Raw genomic sequence first — 16,801 nt, 5'->3', positions numbered from 1 at the left:
AAACATCCTACCTGCAACTTGCAAGCCAGTCCCATTGCTGGGGTGGGGGAGGCGGGGGGGGGGAGATGCATGAACTATAGAGCTGTTTCTGGATTATTACCACAGTAGTTTTTCGTCGGTACTAGCACAGACTTCCAGCAGGACATGCATTCCATCCCCCTTCAGACATTTGGAAGAGAGCTTCACCATTTGCAACACTTGCAGGTTTTTGCTTTGTGCCCATACGCTGCAGAACCTGTTTGAATCGTGGAACAAAAGAACCGTGTATACGGGAATCTTACTGCAAACCTTCCAGCTCTAGAAAAAAACACAAAACTCTCGCCTGGCTCTGTCCCAAAGCTTCAGTTCGGACTGCACTCTTTGCTGTATGTGCATTGGTAGCTCTGAGTCTGGACTAAAAAGAAAACTAGTTTGAGTGAAGAGAATCAGGTTTGCTCTGCGGAAGTTAAGTCTGTATTGCACATTCGTACAAAAAGTTTAAGAGAAGCCCAGCGGTGGCTTCTGGCCAGGCCCTGCCGGGGCGGGGACGGGCGTGAAGCCGCGGCTTCCTTCTGTTCCTCCCCCAGTAGCAGTCCTGCAAGAGGGGCCGCGAGTTGGAGGACTCCGCCTCCCGGCGCGCCGAGGAAAGGAGAGGAGGGGGTTGCCAGAGAAAGCCGGCCAAGCGCCGCTGGAGGCAGGAGGGGCCTGCGGCCGACTGGGCGGTGCAGCGTCGCGTCGGGCATGGCTGCTTCCCCAACAGCGAGGCAGGCTGGGGGGCGGGCGTTAGTTGTGTAAGGGCAACAGTCCTGGAGCCGGCTGGTGGTGAGGCGCGCGAAGAGAGCAAGGCAGCATGGCTCAGCCCCCTCCGCCCTGACCGCGCCTCCTTTCCGCTGCCTCCTCCAGCGCCTGTTTTCGAGGCCGCGGTGAGTGTCGCCCTCCTGGCTCTTCAGCCCCCGAGCGCTGGGGCTCCGATCCCACAGCCTCTGCCCCCCCTCCCCCGTCTCAATAGGAGTCCTTGCGCCGCCAGGGTCTCCTCAACTCTTCCTGTCTCTGTCCCCTTCACCAAGCAGGCTTCCTGCTCTTTCCCCTCCTTCCTCTTCTCGGCTTCATCTTCTGCGTTGCCCCCTTTCCCCTGTCTTTCTTTCTCTCGCCTCAAGCCGTGCGTCTTCATTGTTGCTTTTCTTCTGGATTCTCTTCTCTCCTTTGCATGACTCAAGTCTTTGCGAGCTGCCGTAGATACCGGCCACCTTCGCCCTCACCACGGATGAAGATTGCAATTTGTGCAGCCCTAAGAGGGTCTGGTCGGACGCCCTCCCCCCATTTGTTTTCTCTTTAGATGCCCTGACTGGGAGTGTGTGTGTTGGGGGCGGGGGGGGGCAATAGATGGAGTCAAGCACTGTGCTGCTTCATTCATGTAAAGTGAGGAAGGATGCTTGGAAGGCGAGCTTGTTCCTGTCGGCGCTTTTTTGGCCAGCTGAAAAATTAAATGACCATTGTCCTGGCCCTCCTGCGTTTCGCATCCCGCAGTTACTTTTAGTTAAGGTGGTGTTCCTCTTTTTTGCTTAACTTAAAATGAATTGCCCTGATGGGCTTCTTTTTTTACTTGTTCTCCTTAGGATCCCTTCATCATAAACCGCTAGTAGTGTTTGCAAATTATTGGTGCCTCATTCTCAGTTTTTGAGCTGGGGAAGGAGAGATGGGGGGGGAGACACAAACTGTAGCCTGCCCTCCTTCCCTCTCTCATCTCACAGCTGGCTCATAACAGGCTTTGCTTCAAAAAAGTGGCTTGAGGAAAATGCAGCTGTCCTGTACTTCAGCAGTTTCTCAACTCAGGTACTAATGTCAGCAACTTTATCTGTTACCCCTCACCCTAAATCTAATTAAAGATGCAGAGGATTTCCTCCTCTTCTCTCTTGTGAGATATAAAAGAGTCTCAACCTTTTCTTAACAATGCTGTAAAGAAACATCCCACAATTTATTTAAAGTTGACAGAAAATTAAGCTCCCATCCCTTTGTTCACCTTGTTGCTGAACACCAGTTACTGCAGGAGAATGGGATATGCAGCTACCAACCTGTACTTGTTTTAGATTTTCAGACCACTTCCTTCCTTCTCAAAAGTTGATACTGATTTTTGGTAGATAGGTGCCTGAATTCCTAATATGTTTGTATAGAAGAGTGCAAAAGCTCTCTCATTCTTGTATGGAGGCCTCCCAGATTCTTATGTGTATGCCAGAATTGTTGCATATTTGGTAACAAAGCTTCCTACACTCCTTTCTTCTTTTTGAACAGTAAGCTTCTATGGCCCTTGGCAGCTAAAGTTAGTTGCTCAATATTCTACCTGCAGATTGGATGTTTGTATAGGGAGAGGGGTCAGAGTTTACATGCTCTGCATTTGAAAGGTCCTAAATTCAATCCTTGGTATTGGAATGGGCCTTAGGCAATTTGCATCTGAAACAGAAGCATGTGGTTCTAAAAAGTTAATTCACTATATTGGAAGGTGGATGTCTAGCAACTGTTATGTATTTTATTACTTCATTAGGTCACCTACATATACATATATGAAGTAAAACCTAAAGTAGTGAAGTAGCTGGACCAATAGTTTCACTTGGTACAAGGCAGCTTTATCTATCTACCAGCGATAACCTTGTAAGAGCTGTAAAATACTTGTTATTTCTCCTCTCTTTCTTCCTATGTTGCTAACCTTTTAAACTTAACTGTTCTTTATCTGCAGGGCTATATGCACACACAGAATTGAATTACATAATGTTAAAAAAAAACAATCAAAGAAATGTCCACTGACTTTCTCTGAATCATGATGATAAATTCAGAATGCTTAATAAATAAGGAATGTTGTATGTACCAGAAAGTCATTTGTACCAGAATTCTTATCTAAACTAATTCACTTTTTGAGTTTGGGAAAAACCCAAGCAAATCAGTTACAGTGTTTCTTTGTTTTTTAAATTTAATTTGAGACTACTTCAGAAAACTTATTAAAAATACAGGTTTATTTCTATAATTTTGAGTTGCTTTTCCTGTCCCAAGTATTAGAACTTTTAAAGCCACACACAAGGATCAAAGCTCTACTAGCTTTGATGTAGTGTTCATATTTATACTTCTCTAACAATATAGTGGAAAGAATGTAGAAAAGAATTTTACAACGTTAGTGTAGTACACAGTATGGTATGCTTACATTAAACTGACCCGTTTAAAGCTAGGCAATGGGAAAGTAGTAGGTAAAACCAGCAAACTTGCTCTTTAAAACTAGCCTTAGGACATGCTGTTAACCATTTACTTCTGAGTATACATGTTTTAAATTTTTGGCAAACTCAAAAACTGCATTAGAAACATTAAGGCGATTCAGGTTGCTGGCATGTGGACATGAACAAGGTTGCTGGCATGTGGCCATAATAGCATGTGGGCCCTTGTACATCACTCAGAGCCAGGATAGGGCAATAAATAAATATAATAATAATAACAATAGCATGAAATCAAGTTTCTGAATAGACTTTAAGGAAAGGGATGAAACAAGCAAATCCTATAAATGACTTTTTTAGAATGCTTACAAATATTTTTGATATGACATAATGGGTTTTTTACTAGATCCAACCCTGTCAGTCGGTAGCAGTAGTTCCTATCCTTTTTGGTATGGCGACCCACAAGTCCAAATATACTTGGTAAGATCCTGTCCGTGGTCTTTCCAAGGTTTTTTGGTGCTCTAGGCAAAATATGACCTTGATTCCCATCTAGTCCAGCATTCTGTTTTCTATAGCAGCCAACTGGATGTTTTTGAGAAACCAGCAAACATTACACAAAGGGCACATCTGCTTCCACTATGAATGCCAAGCAGGCGACACTCCAAAGTGCACAGCTCTTGTGTATGGAGATTACATCCCAGCCATTGGCCACTCTTTCATTCTACATTACTCCTTCTAATCCTCCCTGGGATTCTAAGAAACTCACTCTAGTAACCATCAGGAGATGTTTTACTTGAATCTTTATTAATCAGTGTGTATCTGCAGTTGGTTCTTCTAGGAGCAACTTCACATGATATTTTTCTACAGATATATTCTTCACAGAAAATTATGAATTTGTAGGAAAATGTCATGTTTTGCTTGCTAGCACAATTGGTTACATTCATTACACATAACAGCATATGTTCTTTTCTCAACAAAACAAATCACAGAAAAATGGCGTAGTTTTCAACTCAGTACAGTACAAGAGTCTTAGCATGGTACTAGCTGTGAAAGTACCTGTAGTTTCCATCTAGACAGATTTCCCACTAGCCTTATGCCTGTCTCACACTCCTCTTCTCCGTGGTGCTTCCATCACATTTCAAACTATCTGTCCTGGGGCTGCAACTTGCGGTGCCTCTTTCATGCAGCAAACAAGATCCTCTAAAAACCAGTTTCTGTTTGTCACATGAAAAAGGCAAAGTATGATGGCATAAGGCTAGTGGGAAATTGGTCCTAGACTAAGAAGACATACTTGAGTCTCATACCACTGCATAAGAACCATCATGCTTCAGAGGAACAGCTATTTACTCAAAACTGCTTAACTCTGAGAGTTATATCACTAACCACCTTCATAGTGGTTGAAGTATTGACTTACTTTTTTCAGTACCTGTGTTATGAGAAGAGGAAAGAGTTTATCCACACATTACTGATTATCTGATAGCCAAACTGGGCAATATTGCATCCCTGAGTCTGCCACAGGGTTGCAGCACCATTTTAGAATTTTTGTTTTACTTTTAAAATCACCAGAACCTGAGTGTAGCGCAGGGGGATGAGAGCCTCTGTTTCCACTCCTGCCCATTTTCAAAAGCCAGATGAGTTCCCCCCTCATTATTGTCACATAGGGAAGGGTGAGGTGAGAATATGAGAACCTGGCAAGAAAGAAGCAGAGAAAAAGAAAGCAATTCAAAGGGCAGGAGAGGCCATTAGTAAGGCTGGCCTGCAACCCACTTTTGGGTCCTGAATGACAGGTTGTGAAAAACTGGTGCATAGGAAAGTATTCTTATTTGTATTCATTTTCAAGTATATGTGAAAATACGGCATTTTATAAGAGTGCTTCAGCAAACTAGTTTACTAAACCTGTTAATGGCAATCCTGTGTGCTTAATTTCACACGTGCAAGTGCTCTTTCTATTAGTGGGTTTATATCTGGAAATGGAATTATTAGTCAGTGCTTCCAATACAAAGCGAAATCATTGGCCAGCAGAGCTGAGAGCACACTTATTATGTGGCCAATGAAGATGGAGGTCCTGTACCTAAGCTGTGGGAATCTGAAATCAGGAATCCAGCTTTCAACCCTCAAGAGGACACCATTGGTGCCATTGCCAGGGATGAATTGCTTAGGGATGGTCTTGGAAGCCTCCCTTTCTATGGAGGCCCAGGTTGCCACCATTGCTTGATTGGCCTTTTATCTTCTGTGGCTGGTCAAGTAGCTGGTTTCCTATCTCACTTCTCGGGACTTGGCTACAGTGACCCATGCAGTGGTCACTACCATATTGAATTATTGTAACTCGTACTATTCATGGCTTCCTTCAGGCTTTACCTGGAAACTGCAGCTACTGCAGAATGCTGCAGCACAGGTGTGTCAACTGCACAGATACTGCATCAGCTGCGCTGGTTGCCAATGATTCAGTTCAAGGTTTGGTTCAAAGCCCTAAATAGACAGAGACCCATATATCTTTGAGACCACCTCTCCCCATATGTGCTCCGCAGAGCCTTATGCTCAGCAATCAACATCTTTTAGCTGTCCCCGATCCAAAGGAAGTCTAATTTGCTTTGACCAGGGTTAGTTGGCCCAGAGGTGGAAAAAATATCAATACAATCTTTATAACACTATGTATTCCTTAGTTAATTAGTTGAGTTGCTCTTTAGTTTTTCATGCTTGCCCCACTGGAATTTGTTGGTAAATTATAAAGTTATAATGTAAGCGCAATTTTTGCCTTTTCCCACTTATTATATTGAATTAAACTAAAACAATTGCGAAAATGCATGTCTTACTTTCTCTCTGATATCTTCACTGTTGTTCTGTACCTTTATTGTCAAAGGGAAATACTTAATAAAAGGTTGATTTTTTTGTTCTTTCTTGGCTGTTGATGGTATGTTTGGTACAGCTCCCACACCAGATTTGAAGAGTACACTATTTGTTTGGGCAATAGTCAAATGTACTGGATTTTGTTCAGAGAAGAGTAGATTAAAGCTAGGTGATGTATTCCATTACTTGTAATGCGAAAAGTACATGCAGCTATACATAAAGTTTTTTGCTAGAATGCATAACAGCTATAAATTAAATGAAATAAAGTATTTTAACAAAGTTCAGCAAGGTTGTGGAATACAGTAGCTGCTCATGTATAAAAATTTCAGTGTTCAACCATAGAAACCTCCTTGTAGGTGTGATATCTACTTTCGTACAGTGTCAGATCAATTGTGTCTAGTAGTATGTTTTAGAGAAGCAAAACAATGAAACATGATTCTAACATCTGTGGGTTCAAATTCTAATTCAGTCAAAGTGACTGTTTCCTTGATTTTACAGACTTATCAGTAAGAGCTTTGCATTTAAATAACTGCTCATGATTAGGAACAGTTGTATATGGTATTTAATACCTGTGGATAGATTAGGGGTAACCTGTTGTAAGTCAGTTTTGCAGGAGTGGATTACTGTTAAGGTTTTTCCTATGTGGACTTTTCAATGTCCTAAAGAAAAACGGTGCCTTGCTTTATGAGAGGGTAAATAAAATTGTTTATCTTAACAACAGATTCATAGTAAGTTCTGCTAACTTCTGTGGCCTAGTAAGAATTTGTAACTGACTCTCTTCAGCTGTTCTTTTTTGGTGCAAACAATCTTATAAGTTATATAAAAGAAAAACTTTTATTTTCCTGAAATAAATTGGTAGACTTTATTATATAACAGACTTGCAGCCTGGGCTGAATGTCCTCCAATCACCAAATCCTGGTAAAAGTTATTGTTTTTCTCATTTTTCCTCTTCCTCCTTGATGGTTAGATGTTGAATGGCAAATCTGATGGACCTGTGGCTGTTAGGCAGCAAAATAAATAACATTTAGTCTTCAAATTAAAGAAAAGAAGAAGAAACCTTCAAAAAGCCTGAGCATGCTTGTACTCTAAGAGCCCATGGAGTGTTTTGGGAAGTTCAGTGTCAAAATGGTGGTAGAAAAATGGCAAGTATGTGTGGAGGAAATACTTCCATCACTGTTTGGGATGTTTTAGGTTTTTAAAGAGCTCTGAAACTAAGAGCATCTGGGACAGGTGTGGAGAATTTATTTGTACTGAAAGACAGATGCTCCAGTTCTAGTTAATGTCCCTCTCCCTGAATTTCAGTACCCTGAAGTGAGGGTATGACAACAATCTTCTGCCCTAATTGCTATATTTCTATAGCTGAATTGGATTATATTTGACCTCTTTACTGTGTGCGCCTTGGATATTCTGTGTCCTTTGGAGAAAATGAAATTAGAATCTGTTCATCATTTTGAATGACTTGCAAAATGATTTTGTATTTTAGAATATGAAATTGAGGTTGGCAGGAAAATGTTTTGAAGTAAAGTCTCAGGAGTTTCTTAGCCAAAATATAAATATGCTGTCAAAGCATCTTCACAAGGACATTGAGCATTGATGCTGACCTAGGTTTTTGTAGATATATAATACAATGCAGTACTGATTGATGTTAAAACATAATTATAAAGCCTCAAAACTATAGAAAGACAGGGGAGAAGGAATAGAAATTTCTCTAGAATGTAACATTTAATTAATAATGGCAATATTAGTCAAATACACCTACCAGTATTAGCAGCAGTTCTTTCAAAGCATGCATGTTTTATGGAATGATAGTACCCCAGTAGGTATTCTCCCATACTGAGTAGAGGTGTGTGTGGGGGGAAGGCTTTGTTATGGCTCACAGCCGTTTTTCCTCTAAGGACATTTGTTTTGCCTGGAAACCTGATCCAATAAGTGGGACCTGAATAACCTAGCTCTCACTCCCTCCCTCCTTCCCTCCTCATTCTTTCAAAAGTCTAGAAGAACAATGTATGTCTTCAGGGATAAAGAAGGCAGAACATGTAATCCATGTACTACTGGACTTCTGAGTATGGTGTGGGTTGCATCAGAGTTCACTTCTTAATAAACTGCCTGTAGACATTTGGACACAAAAAAATCTCTGTATGAACCCTAAAAATATTGGCATACATTTCCTGTTGGGTATATTTAGCTTTTTTGTTTGAAGTTTTTAAAATAAAAGTTAGTAACTGTCAAACATTTCTTAGGGGTGGCCAACAGTAGCTCTCCAGATTTTTTTTGCCTACAACATTGGCCATGTTGGCGGGGGCTGATGAGAGTTATAGGCAAAAACATCTGGACAGCTACCGTTGGCCACCCCTGTATGGGTTATAAAAATATAAGCAATATTTTTTGAAGTGTAAATTTTAGCAAGTAGTTACTGTCAGTATTCTAATTTATTTCATATTGGAGGCAAGGCGGTTTGGCTCTTTCCTATTTCTCATTTCCAGGTTCTAAGGAGTCCTGACACTTGCACAACAATAATTTCTGTTTTATTTTCAGCACCTGTTTTAATTGTGAGTCTGCTTGCTGAAGACAAGAGGCTCTTTCCCCCCCTTAAATGTTAAAAATATAATCCTGTTCAAGCAGTTAGTGATTATTTCATCAAATATGTTTGCTTTATGTTTCCCACTTAGAACATAGGAAATCCTTTAAACACATTTTGTCCATGTATTGTGGGCAGTCCATTGCCTGTGGAGTGTGACTTGTCACAGCAACAGGTACAAGGAACATAGAGAGCCTGGGCATGCTTTCTGCCCAGGATTGTTCTTGCTCCCTTTAATGTTTCACTTCTCTCTTTGCTTTCATTGTATGCATGCCTGGCAGAATATTGTGCCCTGTGGGGCATGATGTCCTCTTGCATCCTGACACAGGTTCCATAGCGGACTTCACTTCTTTTAAAATAAAACATTCCTTTTGCTGTATTGCTGCATATGATGATAAATTCTTTTTTGTTGGTTTTTATATGAAATATTGATTTACTTTAGTTCTACTTGGCATGCTGCACTAACACACTGTACTAGGTTTTAGTTTAATCTGGCTGAGTATAGATTTGCTATATAAATCTATTGTTGCTCATTAGAAACTTATAAAGCAGAGATATGGAAGACTTGGGAGGATATCACTTTAGGTTTTGGCAAAAGTGCTATTGACTGTGGTCCATGTGCACTGGTCCATGTTGTATGAGCTGCTAGGGTACACTTTCCTGCAAGAGTTTAGCATGGCCATTCTTTTGAAATTAAAATGCAAGTGACATGAAGCCCACAAAAGCCTGTGACACATTTGTTATTTTGGATACATTCTGTAGTAATGGGTGTGCATTTATAGAGATGTAGACTTTCTGAAACTGGATATTTTGGGGGAAAATTGAAATATATGCAACATTGGCTTTCAATGAAACAAACTTCTTTCATTGATTTCACAACATGAAATGCATTATTTATAACTAAAGGAACATATAGAATTATGCTGTTTGGTTTATTTATGGAATTCAAACACCTAACCATTTTCTATAAGAAAAAAATGCAAGTAAAGTTGGGAGAGTTGTGGACTGCTGCACCCTCTGTTACTATGTGTCTTTTTAATGTTTGCCATTGGAAATGTAGGAAAAATAAAGGTGGGAAACATTCTGTAGTAAATAAAAGATATCTCTCTCAAAGTCGCAATAAGTAGAACTACAACCCTATTAAATCTACTAAATTAATCTTTATAACTTTGAGAACACTGAACTCTTTAATAATGTTTTACCATTAAATGTTATAGCATATTAATTACTGCCAACATTTAAATTTAAACAAAAACCCCTTTAAAGTATTGTGTATGTCTACAGTGTAAGAGTGTTCTTTGTTCGATTGGTCCCTCAAATTTCCCAGTCTTTTCATTGGAAAAATTGAGAAGGTTCTTAGACTTTTTAAATGAGTGAAATGCTTCTTAGGGCAAGGTTTGTCTCACTCAAAAGGATAAAATATTTCATAGGTGGTTTTTTCAGTGCTATCAGTGATGTGGGTTTTCCAAGAAAATTTGAATTAGAAACTTTTTCCAGAAAAAATTTCCTATTTGGAGTTAAGTAAATAATAAAAATATTTAAATGATGTTAGCAAAACGAGGCAAATATGCCATGTACAGCCATTGGAGTTCCATGGTTCACATCCTATGTTTAGCCCTGGCAACTATAGATAAATGACCCATATATACCTGTGTGGGGTGGAAAATTTTAGATTTTGAGTGAAAAGCCTTGCACTAAGAAGCATTTTATCCATTCTAAAACAGAAAATATTGCATAAGAGTTTCTTATTAGTAGTCCCAAATTTTTAATTTGCATCATAAAAATGGGGAGGGGGGAATCCTTCCTGCCTTATTTGCTTACAGTTTTTATCTGGCCATCTCTGTGTATTTCACCCAGCAACTACAAAAAGTGGTGAGGTTTGGAGAGGCCATGTAGATCCCATGCTCTGGCACAATCCCAGCTTATTTGGCATCATATAAATTTTCAAGACAAGATGCTGGAGATTTGCTTCTGAAATTATGTACTGATCTAACAGTTGGATTGTCAGATTTCAGAACTTCTAAGCATGTAATATCTTTAATGTTAAAATTCGATTTAACTATCAGTCAGACCTAGAAGCCAACTTGCTGTGCCTTGGTTGGAGGAAGAGGAATGGGTAAATCTCTCCTAACTGTGTCCTCTGTAGTTCTGAGCTCAGGACCAGGCTAGCTTGGTGGGGTGGGGACGGGGAGTGGCTGTGGTGCCATAGGCTTTTGTGGCATTCTTTGTTAGGCAGAATCTCAGTTTTGACTGTGTGTACCTGCTGCAAGGGACTAAGGATGTGATTGGAATTCTATTGGTATCCTGCCCACTCTGCTGCCTATTTGTCTTCTTGCCTTAGCTGACAGAGACTGACTTTGGTTTGCTGCGTAGGCATTGTTGGCTGCTAGTGTTGCTGGTGGGGTTAATTTTGTTGAACAGTATTTGTTTGAATTTTCAGTTGCTTTATTACTTAGGTCTCTGGAGACATGGCATCTAGGTTTTCTAAGTAAAGTAATGTTTTTACCAGTACTGAAAGCTTTGAAGAAATTTTGATAATAATCAATTGTTCTCTAATTGCAAAAACTGGAGCACTTGACCAAAAACTATTTAAAATTTCAATTCCCTGGCTTTTGTTCATCAGTAATATATCGCAAAATTGGCTGTGTAAGCACAGATGATGTAGTTCAAGTTGAATTGTTTTATTCCTTAAAGTTTGAAATGTGTGTATAGTTTTAGTCTTTGAATATCTGCAAAGAGTTTCTGTTAGTCAGAAAACTTCAGCTGTCAGGGTACATACTAATGAAGTGTGTAATTCAAGTGAATTGCTTAACAACTTGAATTTTAAATTGTAACTCCTTTGTTCTTGTTCTAGTGACTGTATAACATGCAAGCCATTGATCCCAAGGTGAGTTCTCCTGCCTTTCTTCAGCCTCAGAATGGAAGCAGCCATAAATCTTCAGGATATGTCCCGGGAAGAATTGTTGCCCCTTTTCGCCCGCCACCCCCTCCAAAGAGCCAAGCTTCAGCCAAATTTACCTCTGCAAGACAGGAAGCTCGTGCCACAATAGCCTCTTCAGATGAGCAGCGACGTCAAGCAGAAGCAAGCAGGAAAAAAAGACACAAAAATACACTCATTTGCTTTGCCATCTCTAGCTTTTCATTTTTTGTTGCACTCGCAGTTATTTTGGGGATAGCATCAAAATATGCTCCTGATGGTGAGTTGTTATCCTACTCATGTAGCCTCAAGTGCATCCTATGAATATAGGGGAGGGAAGACCTTGGTCTCATTGTTTATTCATTCTATACAGTTTGCCTGATGTATAAAGAGGGCTTATGTCAAAATCAAGGTGTACAGTTCTGAATAACTGCTAAGTCACTGGCAAAGTTTAACAAATAAGGTTGTAAACAGGCATATTTATCCAAGCAAAATCCAAAACCAAGAACAGAATCCATATAGTACCTTTTATTAAGATGAGCAGTATTGACACACAACATTGTGCAAGTATTTGGGATACATTGTGCAAGCTTCGGGATACATATTTTCCGGTGATGGAGTTAAATGTGATCTTGCAAACATCATCTGCAAGATGCATTCATTCTGAACTTTATTGCTAGAGCCACATAACAAGATCAGAGTGTTTGTGTGCCTGTTCCAGATGTTCATTATACTTCAAATGAAATTGAGATTACAAATATCTGAAGCTTGTAACATCTAGTAACAGATTACAAATATCTGAAGCGTGTAACATTCATTAGTCTTTTGTTTTATTTTGACTCTTTGCTACAGTCTTTGTTACGCATGCTTATAAATATACCTTTAGATGTCCATGTGATTGTGCAAATTGTGGGTGGCTTATTGACTTTGAGGGTAATGTCATATCTGCTATGGATCCAATTTTCTGCAAGACTGAACATTATAGCTACAACGGTTTTGCAAGTAAGATATTTAAATAGACCCTACACTGATAGAATCTGCCCTTGTTAAAATTGTTCTTCTTCCTATCAATTCTTGACTGGAATTCTGTCTGGAAAAAATCCTTTTAAAATGGTGGAATTTGTTTGTGAATAAATAGTATTACACTTTTAGAATAACTTCTGGTATGTTTTATGGTGGGGTGATAGAACTGAGTCCAGGGTTGTGTAAATTACAAAGATCCTTTTGTGGGAGAACTATTTTCCTTCTAACACATCCATTTAAAACTAAAGAGAATCATAAAAGTAATGGAAGTATTTGTTATCATTCATCAAGCACATCACCAGGTGTGTTTACATGCACTAAATAACATGCTTTGCAACTGGATTTTTACTGTGTAAGAACAGCAAAATCCACTTGCAAGGGGTTGCTGTGTGAAAGCACCCACTGTGAGTAACTTAGTTTGAATCATTGTATCAGCTTCAGTGATTGGCACCTTCCTACTTTCAGATGCTTGAAAATAAATGTTAATATATATATTAGAGCAAAATAGTTCAGGAAAATGAAAAAGAAGAGAATGGAATGCAGAAAACATTAAACAATACTAGGAACCATTTTGACTGAGGGATGAGTTGCATGTCACATACTATAGAGGATAACAACATATGAATAACTCTAACTTCACAGGACCAAAGTTCTGTCAAGTGTAACATGCTGTTTCTCACAGTATAAGCCACAATTATGTGTCTGCTTATTCCTGAGTGTTTTCCCCCTATAAAGTCTTGCAATATACCAAACTTGGTTTCCCTGAAACTTTTGTTTGCACAGCCCCAGGGCCAAGCTACACATTACATGCACATATAACTTTATCCATATAAGTATTAAGATACTAAAGGACTATATAGTATCTAAAGAAATGGAAGAATTGTAACAGTGGTAAGATGTAGCATTGGTAAGAGAGAAGTAGGTAGGAGAGGTGCTTGATAATAATAACTAATACATTTTATTTGCATGTCTAATAGAAGGAAGCAATTACTAAAAGCCTAGTGGGTTAGTTTGTGAAATTGGCTCCAACAAGCAGAAGAAACCACAGTCATTCATAGTTGGACTGAATCAAAGGAAACAAAAGTACCTATATTGTTAGGAAATGTGAATCACTGGGGAAGAGGGTGGAGAGAAGGGGAATGGGCAGGATGACCTAAGAAGTTGGTAACTTTTTGATAATGTTTACAAATCTTTCCTGTTAGTGATAAGAATTTAATAAACAACTATCGAGATAAATTCTCACAGAGAAGATGAAAAGAATGGCAATCCCTGTTTCTCAGCTAAACAATAATGGTGCTTTAGGGATAAAAAAATATGAGATTTGAAATAAGTTTAAAGTGACATGTGACATTCAAAAGCAGAAATGCTTTTCCTATCTACCAAAAGTAATATGCAATATATACTTTTTAGTACAAATGAGGAAAGGGAAAAATATTAAACTGCCCAGTATTCCCTTCCAAAATGTTCAGTGGTTTTTAAAAATGTTATGAATTGGCAGAAATGGCTATAATTAGGGACATCTGTAGAACTGTCTTAGACGGTCTTTTTTGTGATGACTTGGCCAGAGATTACATTGCTTTTGCTGAAACATGCTATGAGTACTGCTGTCTGCAACTGAAATATTGAAGAAGGATAGCAGAATGTATTGAGTCATAGACTTCTTCGAAGTCACCGCCTAACAGTTAAACAGGGTAGTTTCATAGTAAGTTACTTGCTAGTTGGACAGTAGAGAGCATGGGAAAGCCTTGATTCAAATGCAGAAGCAGCAAGCGAATGAAGTTTCATAAAGTGTCTTCTTGAAGCACTGAGGGTACTATGTTATTGATTGACCAGCAAGGGGTAATTTCTGTGTTCCTGAGAATCAGTTGAGACTCCATATAGTGGTCAGGAGTGTATTCTGCCACTGTGTACATACTTGGACCTGCTTGAAATTTTGCATTCAGAAATCCAAGAGAAAGAGAGAACTTGGTGTATAATCTTTGTTGTTTCTCCCTCTTTAGCTATCCAAAAGTCATGTGTAATCCTCCCTAGTTAGTAAACCTATGGGAAATTTTATCACGTGGATTAAAATGTGATAGGATGACTAGGGGCCAGAAAAAATGCATCAGAAACCAGTGAGCTATCAATTTGTTATCCCATTTTGAAGAGTTTCCCAGTTGTCGAGATACACTATCTATAAGTGTGTTTCCTGTTATATTGCAGAGAATTGCCCTGATCAGAATCCTCGCCTTAAGAACTGGAATCCTGGACATGATAGAGAAAAGAAAGTCATAATCAAGAAAGGGGATCTGTTTCGTCTGAATGGGGATGCTACAGTGCACTCTATAGTTATACAGGATGGAGGTATATCAAGAAGCTTCATAGATCCAACATCTTGGAGACAAAATAGATGTGTCTGGAAATCCAAGTTTGTTTGTGTGTCTGTTGTATTTACATATAAAATGACGATAAGAGTCTGTCTCTTATAACAGAGGGTACGTGAGTGAGATGAGAAGATATATGTCTGTACACTTTGTCACTTGAGGTCCCTTTTATCTATATACTTTTTCAGTTTTAATACTGGAGATGAACTAGTGGAGAAACATCCATAGTGATGGAGCACAGCCAAAGGATGGAAGAGGATTCCACTTCCCCTGCTTTATATACACCGTCTGCTTTAAATGTTAGATACCCATACACATGCAGAAAAAATGTGGCTTTTCCCAGTGTATCTTGTTTGTCCCTGAAAACTATATTATTTGTGCTTGCAGTTGGTAGAAATGCTAGTAATGGAAATGATGGCATGATTTCAAAACAGCTTCTTTTGACGTATTTTAAGTGGTTTGAACAAATGATCTGCTTTTGTGTCTGTTACATCTCCTTTTAAACATGAAACACTTGTTTTGGAATCCTGCAGCATTTTAAAGTTTTACATAATTGCATTTTGAGGAAGCAAAAAAGCTGTGTCTTTTCAACAAAACAATTAGCTTAGTGATAACTGCACAACGATGTATTACATGTCAGAAGTTTTTGAATGTCAGTTGTAGATATTAACAGAATTTCAAGAAATGATGTCTCTTACCCTGGGAATAAAGGAAATTCGCATTTGGGAGGACTCCAGTACATCCTTGTGATTTCTAAGAATAGAGAACAGAGTATGCAATTTCAGAACAGCAATTCAAGCAGCTCCTCCTAAAGGAAGTTTCCTCCCAGTGTACTTCCTATACAGTGGAAACAGCATGTCACAATTTTCTTTGTAGAATGGAACTTGAGATGGTACTATGGAGAACAAAAGGATGTTGTGCAATGATAATAGATCCAAGTGTCAAAAACCCGTGAGGAATAATATAGGAACATCGGCAACTTTACCATGTGCATATAGGACTTCCCCCCCCCCCCCCAGTAGTTGTTTAAGCTCCATTTTTTCAGCTGATAGTATAGCTCAGTTCAATAACTAATTGGAAGCATTGTTATGTTTTTGTTGTCTCTGGGTTAGTTACTGCATTAACTCTTAGCAGCTTTTTTGTACTATAGCTGTTCCTCTGACATCTGTTTGTCTTTGGACTTCGGAAAACATCACCCAGAGCATTGTTGTTAAAACAGACAGCGACTCCTAACTTATTCCCTTCTTCCTTAAACTTATTTGTTTGGTACACTTTTATCTCATACTTCCAAAGAACTAAAGGTATTGTACAATGTTTTTACTCTCCTCCAATTTATCCTTACAACAAACTTGTGCAGAGTGTTTGTGTCCAGTCTAAGGTCATCCAGCAACCTTAATGGAAATTGGGGGTTTGAATTTAGCATTTCCAGCTCCTAGTCAGACTGTAATGGTTACACCACACTAGCTCTCACTGTTGCTTTTTTTAAACCTTGAAAGCTACCATATATATCTGCCTCCCAAAGTTTTCCTGTATGGGTCTGTTGACTTTATTGTTCTGGTCTGTTTTCATCTTGATTCTCAGGGCTCCTTTTGGCAATTTCCTGTTCCTATTCCAAGTACATAAAATGTAAACAAATTAAAAGTACTTCTCTGTCATTGTGTAGGAGGCTTACTCAGCAGGATTTGGTTGGTAACTTTGCAAGGACATGATCAGACATGGCAAGCAGTACAGAATGCTTTGTTCAGCCTCTCAGATAAGGCCTTTGTTCTGATATTTCTTGACATGCTGAACAATGCTCATTGTTCCATTAATCTTACTTGTGTACTTAGAGTAAAATGTTTACAAATGTTTAAATTCCATAGTTAGTGCAGTTATGAGTATACATATATATTTTTCAACA

At 39.1% G+C, this 16,801-nt stretch overlaps 1 protein-coding gene across 1 annotated transcript in view; it reads left to right on the top strand.

The window, feature by feature from the left end:
• The first annotated feature begins 684 nt into the window (after positions 1–684).
• CEMIP2 (cell migration inducing hyaluronidase 2) overlaps positions 685–16,801 on the top strand; it is a 67,688-nt gene continuing 51,571 nt past the window's right edge. Inside the window, exons 1-3 of the mRNA XM_060237461.1 lie at positions 685–902; positions 11,453–11,795; positions 14,741–14,881. Of these exons, the coding sequence (XP_060093444.1) occupies positions 11,465–11,795; positions 14,741–14,881 (472 nt within the window). The 5' untranslated portion in view covers positions 685–902; positions 11,453–11,464. The remainder of the gene's footprint in view (positions 903–11,452; positions 11,796–14,740; positions 14,882–16,801) is intronic.

The sequence above is a fragment of the Heteronotia binoei genome, chromosome 4 (assembly GCF_032191835.1).
Source record: "Heteronotia binoei isolate CCM8104 ecotype False Entrance Well chromosome 4, APGP_CSIRO_Hbin_v1, whole genome shotgun sequence".
NCBI classification, from domain to species: domain Eukaryota; kingdom Metazoa; phylum Chordata; class Lepidosauria; order Squamata; family Gekkonidae; genus Heteronotia; species Heteronotia binoei.
The sequence above is the reverse complement of the archived record's forward strand: the minus strand, read 5'-3'. Positions and strand labels throughout refer to the sequence as shown.